Source organism: Lepidochelys kempii, chromosome 13 (genome assembly GCF_965140265.1).
Source record: "Lepidochelys kempii isolate rLepKem1 chromosome 13, rLepKem1.hap2, whole genome shotgun sequence".
Taxonomy (NCBI): domain Eukaryota; kingdom Metazoa; phylum Chordata; order Testudines; family Cheloniidae; genus Lepidochelys; species Lepidochelys kempii.
In genome coordinates this window covers 10,119,334-10,131,953 of record NC_133268.1, presented here as the reverse complement: position 1 = coordinate 10,131,953, position 12,620 = coordinate 10,119,334, and the positions used below count along the sequence as shown (strand labels likewise).

Here is a 12,620-nt window from a genome sequence, read left to right as displayed (position 1 = left end):
GAAAAATCATGGAGCAGGTCCTCAAGGAATCAATTCTGAAGCACTTAGAGGAGAGGAAAGTGATCAAGAACAGGTAGCATGGATTCATCAAGGGCAAGTCATGCCTGACTAATCTAATTGCCTTGTATGACAAGATAACTAGCTCTGTGGATGAGGGGAAAGTAGTGGACATGTTGTTCCTGGACTTTAGCAAAGCTTTTGACACGGTCTCCCACAGTATTCTTGCCAGCAAGTTAAAGAAGTATGGGCTGGATGAATGGACAAGATGGATAGAAAGCTGGCTAGATTGTCAGGCTCAACGGGTAATGATCAATGGCTCCATGTCTAGTTGGCAGCTGGTATCAATTGGAGTGCCCCAAGGGTCGGTCCTCGGGCCGGTTTTGTTCAATATCTTCATTAATGATCTGGAGGATGGTGTGGATTGCACCCTCAGCAAGTTTGCAGATGACACTAAACTGGGAGGAGAGGTAGATACGCTGGAGGGTAGGGATAGGATACAGAGGGCCCTAGACAAATTAGAGGATTGGGCAAAAGAAATCGGATGAGGTTCAACAAGGACAAGTGCAGAGTCCTGCATTTAGGATGGAAGAATCCCATGCACCGCTACAGACTAGGGACTGAAAGGCTAGGCAGCAGTTCTGCAGAAAAGGACCTAGGGGTTATAGTGGATGAGAAGCTGGATATGAGTCAACATTGTGCCCTTGTTGCCAAGAAGGCCAATAGCATTTTGGGATGTATAAGTAGGGGCATTGCCAGCAGATGGAGGGACGTGATCGATCCCCTCTATTCAACATTAGTGAGGCCTCATCTGGAGTACTGTGTCCAGTTTTGGGCCCCACACTACAAGAAGGATGTGGAAAAATTGGAAAACGTCCAGCAGAGGGCAACAAAAATGATTAGGGGACTGGAACACATGACTTATGAGGAAAGGCTGAGGGAACTGGGATTGTTTAGTCTGCGGAAGAGAAGAATGAGGGGGGATTTGATAGCTGCTTTCAACTGCCTGAAAGGGGGTTCCAAAGAGGATGGATCTAGACTGTTCTCAGTGGTAGCGGATGACAGAACAAGGAGTAATGGTCTCAAGTTGCAGTGGGGGAGGTTTAGGTTGGATATTAGGAAAAACTTTTTCAGTAGGAGGGTGGTGAAACACTGGAATGGGTTACCTAGGGAGGTGGTGGAATCTCCTTCCTTAGAAGTTTTTAAGGTCAGGCTTGACAAAGCCCTGGCTGGGATAATTTAGTTGGGGGTTGGTCCTGCTTTGAGCAGGGGGTTGGACTAGATGACCTCCTGAGGTCCCTTCCAACCCTGATATTCTATGATTCTATTCTATGTGAGACCTGTGGGTTCAAAGGATTATTTGAAACAAGGTACCCTACAAGAATGGACTTCTTGAACAAAAAATATTAAGTGGTTTTCTTGGAGGATATCTAAGGGGAGGTGAATGCAAATTATCCACTTCCAGTTATGCAAAAACACAGCCTTTAGAAGCTACACCCTGAGGAGAGAGCCATTGTCTGCTGATCCCTTTACATAAGGCCAACATCAAAAGCCCAAGCTGTACAAAGGAATGACTGAACTATTCATGATTGTTCTGGTTCTGAATCTGAGACAAATTATGTATTTGTAACCTCAGGAAAACCCAGTTGTGGATTTTAAGGACTGGCACCTACCAGAACCCCATGTTGGAGTTGGGTAACCTCTAGTAAACTTTTGAGCATGTGTATATTTCTTTTATTGTTTTTAGTATGTTTTTTCTGTAATGCTTTCACCTGATGAACGAATGTGCTTGCTTATAAAGAGCTGTGTGGTAACTTATAACTATGGGCAATACACTGGGCAGAGACTGTGAAGAGAAAGCATAGTGCAGACGGTGGTCTTTTAGGCAGTCTGGACTGCTGGTAATATCATAGCGAAGGCAGGGAATGTGCAGTCTTTAAAGATTCCTTGGTCAGGAAGGAGAAACTGTTGGTCTCTGCCGAGGAGAGGCGGCGGCTGAGGAGCTGGGAGCCTAGAGTGGTTGCCCTCAAGGGACAGTTACCATTAACTGTGACACACTGCACACAACATACGTTATGCATGGCAAATATAATTAAATAATTTAAAAACTATTTACAGGCAAGTGAAACACAGTCCCTAAATGTCCAACAATTAGTTTCTTACTTGCTTCTATACTTTTAGATTTCTTCAGATTTTTAGTTCTGCTGTAGTCTACTAGTTGGGGTTTAGGTTTTCTGTTAGACTCTCGTAGCCAACTGATATCTGTCTTGCTGTCATCACCTCTGCATTCTGTGTCAGTGTCACTAAAGAGATGCTTCATGTTTTTATTAGTTTTATTCTACAAAACAAACAAACAAAAATGCTTACAGGTCATTTATTTTTGTTTCGATTTATAATACAGTTTTTACCTGAAAGTATGTGGGATTTCTAGAGATAAGAAGCATTTGAGCTACAAAACCCAAGTCTAAAGGCCTATCCTTACAAAAGTTTTCACAGTATTAAATTCAGTAACTTCAGGCTGCTTTAAGTTACGTCAAGGGGCAGTTCCACCTCCATTCAAATAAAGGACCATGTGAGTGGAAAGATGGCTTAGAGTTTTTTATAATTCTTTGTATCATTTTAAGGGGAAAAAATGGTTATTTTCCATATTGAAATTTTGGTCTTTTTCATATCAGTTTCCCTGAATTTAAGAAACTTACTTTATTATCTACTTTTTTCTGGAGGATACTTTTGCTTTCATCAGGATTCCTTAAACAAAGAGATATTTACATTAATAAATACATCCAAAGCGGAAGACATCTGCTGGGGTTATTGTCATCTTTCGGCTATTGGTATGTATGTGAGTGTGTGGGAGGGGAATTATGAGGCACATGCACTTGATCTCTTTTTGGCAAGTTTGGAAACCACAGTTCACTTTCAAACACTAAACTAGTAATCTGATGAAAATGAAAGGATTAGGAAGAAATTTGCCAAAAGGAAAACAGTAAAACAAAACAAAAAACAACAACGAAATGCAGCTGAGGAAGCCATTGGAGCTGCCTTTACCTGCTGAAGAAAGGAAAATAAATGATGAAGTTACGCCAGCCCACTTTACAGGGAAAGTGAGACAACAAGAGTGTTTTCTTCCTGTTTATATCTTTAGAAGGACTTGCACCTGCTATCTTGATTGGCATAGGGGGATGTTGGAGAATGCAAACAAAACTATTCATTATTACCATCCTTAAGAAAAAAATGTTTTTTTTTACATTAGTATAATACAATGTAACATTCTTACATTTTTTCTGTGAGATTTGTAGTAGCTTTCAGGTTGGTAACATGTAATTCTTGGACCTAAAATGTAAGTACAAATAAATTAAAAATAATTGCAAATGTATCTTCATGATATATATAAAATATATTAGTTATTCATGCAAAGAGTAACACTAAGCCTTTTTTACGCCAAAATTTCTTGTTTGCAATAATTTACAATGATCACTTTACACATTAGAGAATATTTCACATCTTCTCTTTGAATATTTTAGTACAAACTTCCCAGATTTCACATAAATAATGTTACTCTTTTTAGATGCATATTTTAAGCTTTTTCTTAAGAGTTATAAATTGGCCCATATTCTCCAATTTGTACTTAGAAAAGTTTCAGATGTGTGGCTTGTATGCTACTACATCATAGTTTATGCTAAAGACAGAGCTGGTAGCAGAGTGGAAAAGCTAGAGGATGGATCTGCCAGATTTCATGGAACTGAGAACTAGTTTCCATGAATTTCCACTCTTCTCCCTTTCAAAAGGCTTAGAGCATGTCTAAACCCATAAAATATATAGAGAGGAGGAGGTGGTGCTCCCCCTTATAACTTTCAGCCCATTGTTTAAAAAGCATTCACCCGGGATGTGGAAGACCTAGATTCAATTTCCTACATTTGCCTAATGTGCAGCAAAGGCGTGAACCCATATCTTCCACCTTCTATGTGAGTGCCCTAACCACTGTGCTGTTAGGTATTTTGGGTTGAGTCTTTCTCAGGACTTGTCTATATTGCCCTACAATTCGGACTTCAAGGATGTGAACAGCAGTGCACACCACTGTGCTATGCGTAACTCCTGTATGTGGATGCTGTGGGCACGAACTAAAAGGTTCCCAGTTTACATTAATGTAGACTACTGGAATCTTACTCCAAGCTTTATCGTAGGTTCATCAAATCCACTTAAGTTAAAATTGTAGACATCATCCCTGTCAAAACAGATACAAATAAAGTTTTAGTTCTTGAATCAAGGAATATTCTTAACATAATTGGATAATTAAAACATTTTAAAACAAAATTACTAGATACTTACACAATATGTCCTGTAGTCATATTAAGCACAGCTGTAGTTTTTACGTTTCTACAGCTTCTATTCTGAACTTTTCCCTACATATTCACAAGAAGAGTTACACAGGTCTAATATTCAAAACATGGTCATCTATAGTCATCAATACATCAGCAAGTTCTTTAACAGAAGCATGGGTGATAAATTAGTTGCTTTTGAATCTAAACCTCACTTAACTTACAATATTCAAATATGGTATTAGGGGTCAGGGGCTGCTGGAAGAGAAATATTTTGAGATGTAAAATACAAGTCCTCATCATCTGTGGCCCTTAAAAATCTCATGGTACTTATTCCAAAAATAACAGTGTTGGTTTCTGTACCATGCTCAAATTCCATTTGAGCAATGTGTGTTCCTACCTATTCTCATATATTTAGATCTGGATGAAGTATTCTTAACTGTATCTTTTAAACTGCTATATAATGTTGCTATGCATATCATGGAACAATGAACTTCACTCATAAATTAAATGATCCCGTTATATGCTATATGGTAAGGGCTTGTCTACATGAACATTTAGTTCATGTCGAGAAGGGTATGAATCTACCCCGCACAAGCCTGCTGCATACTAACTGTCCATGAAGACCCTACTAGTCACACTAATCATTCCTTAGTGAGCTTTGATCACCCCCTTTTCAAAACAAGGTAGATCAAAGCACACTAAGGAAAAAATTACAACCAGTAATTTGATCATATCAATTTTCTATGTTAAAAAAACCAAAAAACAGTAAACGTACCTTATTGACTTTGAAACCAGACTTATTTAAACGTGACCTAAAAATTTTTTATCAAACACCATCAAATGCATACCAAAAATGTGTTCAATATATTACTAATATAAATGAAAACCTTAACAAGATAAGAAAATATTTGCTTGTATAATGTATCACAGAGTTCTTCAATAACAGATTCTAAGATAACATATGACTTTATATAGTAAAAATAGGTCTTAAAATTCTAGTAACTTAGAACTTAGTCTACAAAAAAACTGCACAATTATAAGCCAAATCCAGACAACTTCATTTTTTTTCCCAATAGGCCCAAATTCTCATTACTGCACAAAGCTCAAAAGGTAAAATTATAAAAAGAGCCTAAGCGACTTAAGCCTCAGTCTCATTTTCAAAAGTGAATTAGACCATAAGGGTCATAGTCCCATTGACTCTCAATACTTTGGAAAAAATTTTTAAACTAAGTGATTTAGGAGCCTAAAAGTAAAATTTCCATGGTGCTTAAGTGTCAGATTTTTAAAGGTATTTAAGTGCCTAGATATACATAGGGGCCTAGAGGGATTTTCAGACACAGCTAGGTGCCAGACTCCCATTGATTTCAGTGTGTTAGGTTCTTTTAAAATTTTTACCCTAAGTCGCTGTTCTTTGTGTAGGTTTGCTGCACTAGAAACAAAGGGCCCAATTCTCTGCCAGTGTAAGCTGATACAGTAGCAGGGAGCTACATCCATTTAAACTGGCAAAAAAACTGTCTCAGAATCCTTCATCCCCAGGCAGCAACATCTGCACCCCTAACATAGTGGGATAGGTAGTACTGAAAATCTGTGTCGTCACAGAACCAATAACTATACATCCCAACCCCCAAAACTCCTTCCACTATTGTTGGAGCTCCTAGCATTCTCCATTTCTGCATAACAGAAGAGAACCAATTCCAGGGAGAGCTGGGCAGGAACTGCCTGCAAACAAATAGTAGTTAGAGTGAACTAAGTTACAAACCCGTAACTGCCAAATATCACGAGTTACGCTGCAAACATAAACTCAAGTTATTTTGTGTTACTGTTTTCGTTTTTCAAAATAATTTTCATAACCAATTTTACAACATATATTGATGCATTTGTTCACAATTAGATAAATATAAAAATTATTTAAATTGTGATTGATGACCTGATTCTCAAAGGTGCTGAGAAACAACTGCTCCCACTAATCAATCAAAGACGCAGGTGTTAAGCATCACTAAAGATCACACCTTTATTATGTGATTAAGTTTACATACAACCAAATTATTGTAGCCTTTAAAGGAACTTTGAGCATCACAGTTCCTCTGCTAGTGCTCTAAAAATAGCAGTACAGGCAGCACTTTAAAGTTGTAGCTCGTGCTCTGTCTATACAGCTATTTTTAGAGCCCTACAGCGAGCCCAAGTCTATCAGCCTGGGCTGGGAGGCTTGCTTCAAAATCCTTACTCACAAACTGGGCTTAGCTGAGCTTGTCCTCCACCTTCTCACACAGATTTATGATCTGGATAAACCAAACTAGGCTGCATAGGGGCTTTATGTGCTCTTTCTTCTTTGCAAGTGCACAAGGAAGTAAGTCACAATCAAGCTGTTCAAACTATTATAAGAAAACAATTTATACCATACCTGTTATTAGCTAAAAATTCTCCTGCTTTTCTTGTATGTTCGATATCATCCTTTTGTTTATATCTGTCACTGATTTTACTTATTATTGATTCTATTGTTTCAGCCATTTCTTTAGATTTTGCTTTCTGTAACAACAGACTTTGTAAATAACCTGTTAACTCTGACAGTAAACTTTGTACAATAAAAGGGTAGAGCGGCAGTTTGGGTACAAAGACTCCATGTAGTTGGCACTCGACACCCATGGATCCCTCAGGATCACCAGGCTTGAGGGCAGCTTTTCCACAGGAAGAAAATCACACCCCTCTACTTGAACAACATAAGGAAGCCTTCACAGAAATTTCCCCACAAAATTACCACAGCTTTCGATGCAAGTGGCAACAATCTGGACATTTTTATCAGTAAACCAGCTCCATTTAATGGACAGTTTAAAATCCTGTCTCTGACCCAATATTTAAATACGGTTGGGCTTGCATTGGGATATTTAATCAGGGATCTTGATTTAAATTGTAACAGTCACAAGTGCCACCAGAACAAAGGACTGGTTCATATTTTTAAACAAAAGGAACCCCCTGAAATTAAAATAGATAAATATTTTAAATTTTCAGCACAAAAACATATATAAAAATGAGTTACATTTGAAAATATGGTGGACCCCTTATTCTTCTGCATTAGTGTAAACTAAATGATGAACAAATTTAGAAATAAGCAGAATTAAAAATATGCTATTGAGGCTATATTGAAATATTGAAAATATGGTGGAAAGAACACTGAAACTACACCATTCCCTTTATTGCTAAGTCAGAGAAACCAAGATGGAAATCTATCACCTTCTCAGATTTTTTATGATTTGTAGTCCCTTTTCTAAAAGAAACATCAACTTCCTCCATAGAATTTCTGGTCAACACTAATTTTGTTGAAGATCCCAGAGATTTCTCAGTCATTTTACTTGGATAAACTGATTTAAAAGATGTTTCAGGTGTGCTGGGAACTTCTTTTGCCTCTGTACTTAGTATTTTCTGTTCTAAATGCTTAGAACTGTTTAGCGTTTGTCCTCTGTGTCTTACACAGTTTTCTTCTGGTTTTTTGGTTTCCTTTTGTTGCTTCTTTGATATTTTTCTACTCTGAGCTTGTTGTTTTGGAGAAGTACTTTCAAATATTGAATAGAAAGCTTTTTGTTTGGCAGCTCTTTCACTGAGAACAGGAACTAATGCAAACAAGAAAATAAAATCTTTTTAAGATAAAAATTTATTAAAAAGTTTGAACATAAAACATATAATTTGCCATTCACAAATACTTATTAGTAACAGGGCATAAACTTAACCTTTTTGGAATGTATGTCCTGATGATGTACTTCTCTTCTGCTTGTCACACTTCGTTATAAGCTTCTCAGGTACAGAGCATGCCTGTTTTTTCCAGATTTTATTTTTATCAGCAGAACTTTCCAAAAGACCAGGCAATCTACAAAAATAATCCTATTTTATTTACACTAAATTGCAGAAATTTGGTCATTATTGCTAAATGTAACAGGTTTACAAATAAAAACACTGCTGGTTAATTAAAATTAATATCATGGAAATGCAGGGCTGAAAGATTTCTGGAGATCATTATCAAAATCTCAGAAGCACTGTCTTTGGCAATACTTGCACATATAGCTTTCAAAAGGTTTTTTTTTTTAAGATAAAACAAACAGTTATTTAGGGTGGTTTTCTAATACTTACAAAGGTTTGTCATTTCTGCCTACTGGCTGAGAATCAGGAACAATATCTAATAGTTCATCTAAATGAAACATATTAAATTTGATATTAAACATTAAATTTTCTCAGTTTCTTTTGTAAAAATATGAAAACAGAATGATTTTAAAAGAGTATTGTCAAAATTTGCAAAAGTGCTCACGTAGTGTTTCTTTTTGGCTGGTCTCACTGTCTGCCTCATTTTGTATCATTTCCAAAACTTTTTCAGCTGACATATGCTGCTGAAAAGTTACAAAAAATATATTGGAGTGGAGATATACATTGTTACATACAAAAATACATTTAGAATAGAAGGTTTTTTTAATGTTAGAAAATAATGGCTCCCAAAACCTTTTCAGATAGTTTTGCCTCATTTCTGATTCTTGTTTTGCTGGTATTCTGCTGAGTCTCGCAAAATACATTGTCCAGTAGAGAGCCATCTCTACCCTAAAAAGCAAAAGTCAGTAATGTTAAGTAAGGAAGTAATTTTACTATTAAAGAATAAATTTTGGAAAACGATTTTTGTGATTCTTACAAAATGTTTTTCAGACAGTGTGGTTCTACCCTGAAAAATTGTTTTGGAATCCCAAAATATCATTTTTACATATTCATTGTGTCTCAGTAATTTCTAATGACATTTGTTCAAATTGAAGTAAAAAGATGTTTTTCCACCTCCAAACCCTACAAACTCAACATGGTTCTGACAGTCAAACTGAGATCTTTTCATCTCACACCAGTAAGAGAGATTCTTCCTCAGCTACACCAGTGCAAAACCAGTGTCTTCAGGTTAAATACTCAAGTGACATCTGCGCAACCCCATTAACCTTTAGTCTGAGGGTCTGATCTGAAGCACAATGAAGTAAACAGGAGTACTTCCATTGACTTCAACGGGCTTTGGGTCAGGCCATCAGTTTGCAGAAATGTCAGTAATACCATAATTTGGACACAATGGCATTTCACAGATGTAGATGATGGTATTGTTTGTTCCTTAACATATTTCATAATGACAATAGAATTTTAATAAATTTGAGCAGTTCAAGAGATGGTTTTCCAGAGAATTAGGTGCACAATTAAATTACATGCACAAAATATGCTCATTCAAACTCAGGGATTGTGTATAGAAACAAGCCTAATCCATTTGATCATGCAACTATCTGATTTCCCCAAACATCTGTAGTAATTGTGTTCACAAAGTAGAAACACAATCGGACAATTAAACTGTCTAAAAATTTGGCACTAAAAATCTTTGGTTGTTGTGTTTTGATAGCACTGGAGAGGTAGAGGCTGGTTATAAATAGGCCACACCTTTATCTTCTCCATTTCTTTAGATTCGCATTGTCCTTGAAACTTTGCAGTAAAAATGTGATCACTTCAAAAAAAGTCTGTTTTGCAATTTAAAAATTAATGCATGTAAATGTTTTCTGTATTAAATGTCAGTAACGTAGAACTATCCTATTAGTCAAAAAAAGCTCATTAACCCTTGAACACTATAGCATATAGGGACTATTATGCTGAGTGAACTGGAGATTCCAATGGATAAAAAATTGACAGATTGTGTATGAGGATGGGAAAGGAATAAGCAAGTTTGCCAGAGGGTGAGAGTAGGTATGGTCAGCCTTGAGGGATAAAATGCAGATCTTAGAATAATTTTACAGATGGAAAGTGGGTGAGGCATCTTGTCTCTCTAATATCCAGGGACCAATACAGATATAATTGCAAATATAATTTTATAGGTATCCTTGTTTGCCAGTAGGAGTCCTGTTCAGTTTTATCCAGCTGAAAGCTTGAATCTGAAATAAGGCAGGATTTAGGGAAAAAAAGGATTTAGAGGGGAAAAAAATAGAGATCTGTAAGACCACTTTTGTATCAGCACAAAACCTGATGAGATCAGTAAGTATTATGAAGAAAATAAAAGATGAAAATGGATTATTCTTTTCTAAAAAGTGAAGTATTGATTACAAACACAATGAGATCACAAACACAAGCTTGCTAAAGTATGAATTAGGAAGAACAGATAGTATAAATATGTTAATTACTTTTTCTGCAGCAACATTACGCCTTTTAAGAGAGTCAGCTATAGAAGATATATGTGGTCCAGTATGCTCTAGATCTAAATTCTTTGTTCCACTCTCAGTTATTCTGTTAATGTTATTTTTTTCAGAAGAGCTCATCATTTGCAAAGGCAGTTTAAAGCGGGCCTTGCGGGGAGTTGCTGAAAACAAACCAAAGACTTTTTAACTTTACTTTTTCCCAATGGCATCACAACATTTAAAGGCTGTTTTTCATCACTACATTCATTTAATAAAGTTTTAAACAATTTTAACCTATTCTGATATCACACAAGTGAAAATCAAAAATTATGCCAGTGAAATTACAGAAGCTACACTACTGGATAAGAAGATAGGGATTCTGTGTACTGAAAGAGGCATGAGTCCTGTGAAAAAGAGTATGTGATCATGAAATTAAAGTCTTTATCATAATGCATATGCACAGAGAAGTCAACTAAAGGTAGCATAGGCAACCTTAATTCTGGCATTTGCTAACTTTAGAATGCTTGGCTTTGCAACTTTATTATGCTTTTAACTTAGCTTTGTATGTTATACATAGTATGAGGATACTGTGCATTTGAGGGGATTTTGTGAGAAAGCTACATCAATGAATGTTCCTCAATCACCCTCTCCTCTCATTTCTCCTGTCACCCTCTCCTGTCACATTTGAGCTCTTACTGGCCTTTCTCCTAAGCAGCTTCTGTGTAAAGGGAAAGGAGCAAGTGATGGGAGCCTGCTAAAGTGGGTTTGCCAGTGAGAAGATGATGGTGGTGAGCCAGGAGTGACTGGGGAAAGGTTCTCCTGCACTTCCTCCTCTATCAGAGATTCTCTTCTGAAGAGAATGTAAGCAGTTCTAGACCTGGTTTCCTCTGCCCAGACCTGCAGTTCTCCCGCACCTCCTCAGTCAGCAAGATAGTCAGATTGTTCTTGAAGAGACAAACAAAAAGTGCGAGGGAAAAGGTGCTACTGAATGACTCTCACAAAGCTGGTCATGTGCCTTGTCAAGAAGACAAGAGTAAAGTTTGGTTGATTGGTGTACAAATGGGGAAGAACAGAAGTTTCACTGTGATTGCTGTAGATATTGTAAACACTGTGATTCCTGAGAATGCTGCCCAATATTATTTATGAAATGCCACTTATTTATATTTGAGTTTCCTGAAAATGATACTTAATATGCCAATGAAGGTGGAAGAGTTCCTTACAATTTTCACTTCAGAATCTCTTCAGGGCTTTGAGTAGTATGGCATAGAAATTTAAGGACTATGCATTTGCTGGGGAGATCCCATGAATAACATTTTAGCCTTGTTTCCATCTCCACAAACATATCATAGTTCATGCCTGATTGTGGTAACATAATGCAAGTTTTTCTATAGGAAGTGTTAAATACCAGTACATAATGCCTCAGGTAAAGAAATTAGTTTAAATTACAAGTAAAGTACAAAAACTATTTTAAACTTATTTTTAACATTAAACATAAATATCAACTTACACGTATTGACAAATACCAATGGACTCCTCAGAGGCAATCCACCGGTACCTGGGACAATCACTGATGCTTCAGACACTTTCCTTTTAATCGGTGTAGTAAACTTGAAATACATAAAAAAAGGCAAACAATACATTTTAATACCACAGCTTAGGACATCATGGGTTTTTTTTTATATTTCTGAAGTCAGTCAATATTTTAACTATCAGTGACTCAATTTTTGCACCCTGTGCTGATGGCAATGTGTAAAGTTTTACTTCTCAAATATTAAGAGAATGTGACATAAAATAATGAGTTTTAATTAGCATGTAATTTGTAACTGAGAACAGCAGTTGGGATTTTCTGAAGTAATTCAGCAAGGGCCAAATCCTCTTCTCAATACATAACACAAGCACATCCACAAGTAACTGGATGACTACAAGGAGTTCCACTGGTGTCAGAATCCATCAAGTAGGCTGTGATGCAGCAGTAGAGCCACTCAGTTGCTATATTTGTAACTTTAAGGCTGCAGAACCACTGTGTGGAATAATGACTAGTGAACCCATGTACTCACAAATTCACTGATTCTGTTCCTCCCATGGCCTAGCTTACAGTTTCCCCTATGCACAGGAAGATACACACAGAGTTGTGCTCTGAGTA

The 12,620-nt window shown here is 36.8% G+C and overlaps 1 protein-coding gene across 1 annotated transcript in view; it reads right to left on the bottom strand.

Annotated features, from left to right (window-relative positions):
* Positions 1-12,620, bottom strand: part of SYCP2 (synaptonemal complex protein 2) — a 60,398-nt gene that overhangs the window by 22,222 nt on the left and 25,556 nt on the right. The window contains exons 18-29 of the mRNA XM_073309197.1: positions 11,985-12,084; positions 10,484-10,659; positions 8,799-8,894; positions 8,611-8,689; positions 8,436-8,493; positions 8,039-8,175; positions 7,545-7,921; positions 6,718-6,842; positions 4,162-4,219; positions 3,272-3,327; positions 2,697-2,745; positions 2,161-2,335 (exon numbers count right to left, since the gene is read on the bottom strand). Coding sequence (XP_073165298.1) covers positions 2,161-2,335; positions 2,697-2,745; positions 3,272-3,327; positions 4,162-4,219; positions 6,718-6,842; positions 7,545-7,921; positions 8,039-8,175; positions 8,436-8,493; positions 8,611-8,689; positions 8,799-8,894; positions 10,484-10,659; positions 11,985-12,084 — 1,486 coding nt within the window. The remainder of the gene's footprint in view (positions 1-2,160; positions 2,336-2,696; positions 2,746-3,271; positions 3,328-4,161; positions 4,220-6,717; positions 6,843-7,544; positions 7,922-8,038; positions 8,176-8,435; positions 8,494-8,610; positions 8,690-8,798; positions 8,895-10,483; positions 10,660-11,984; positions 12,085-12,620) is intronic.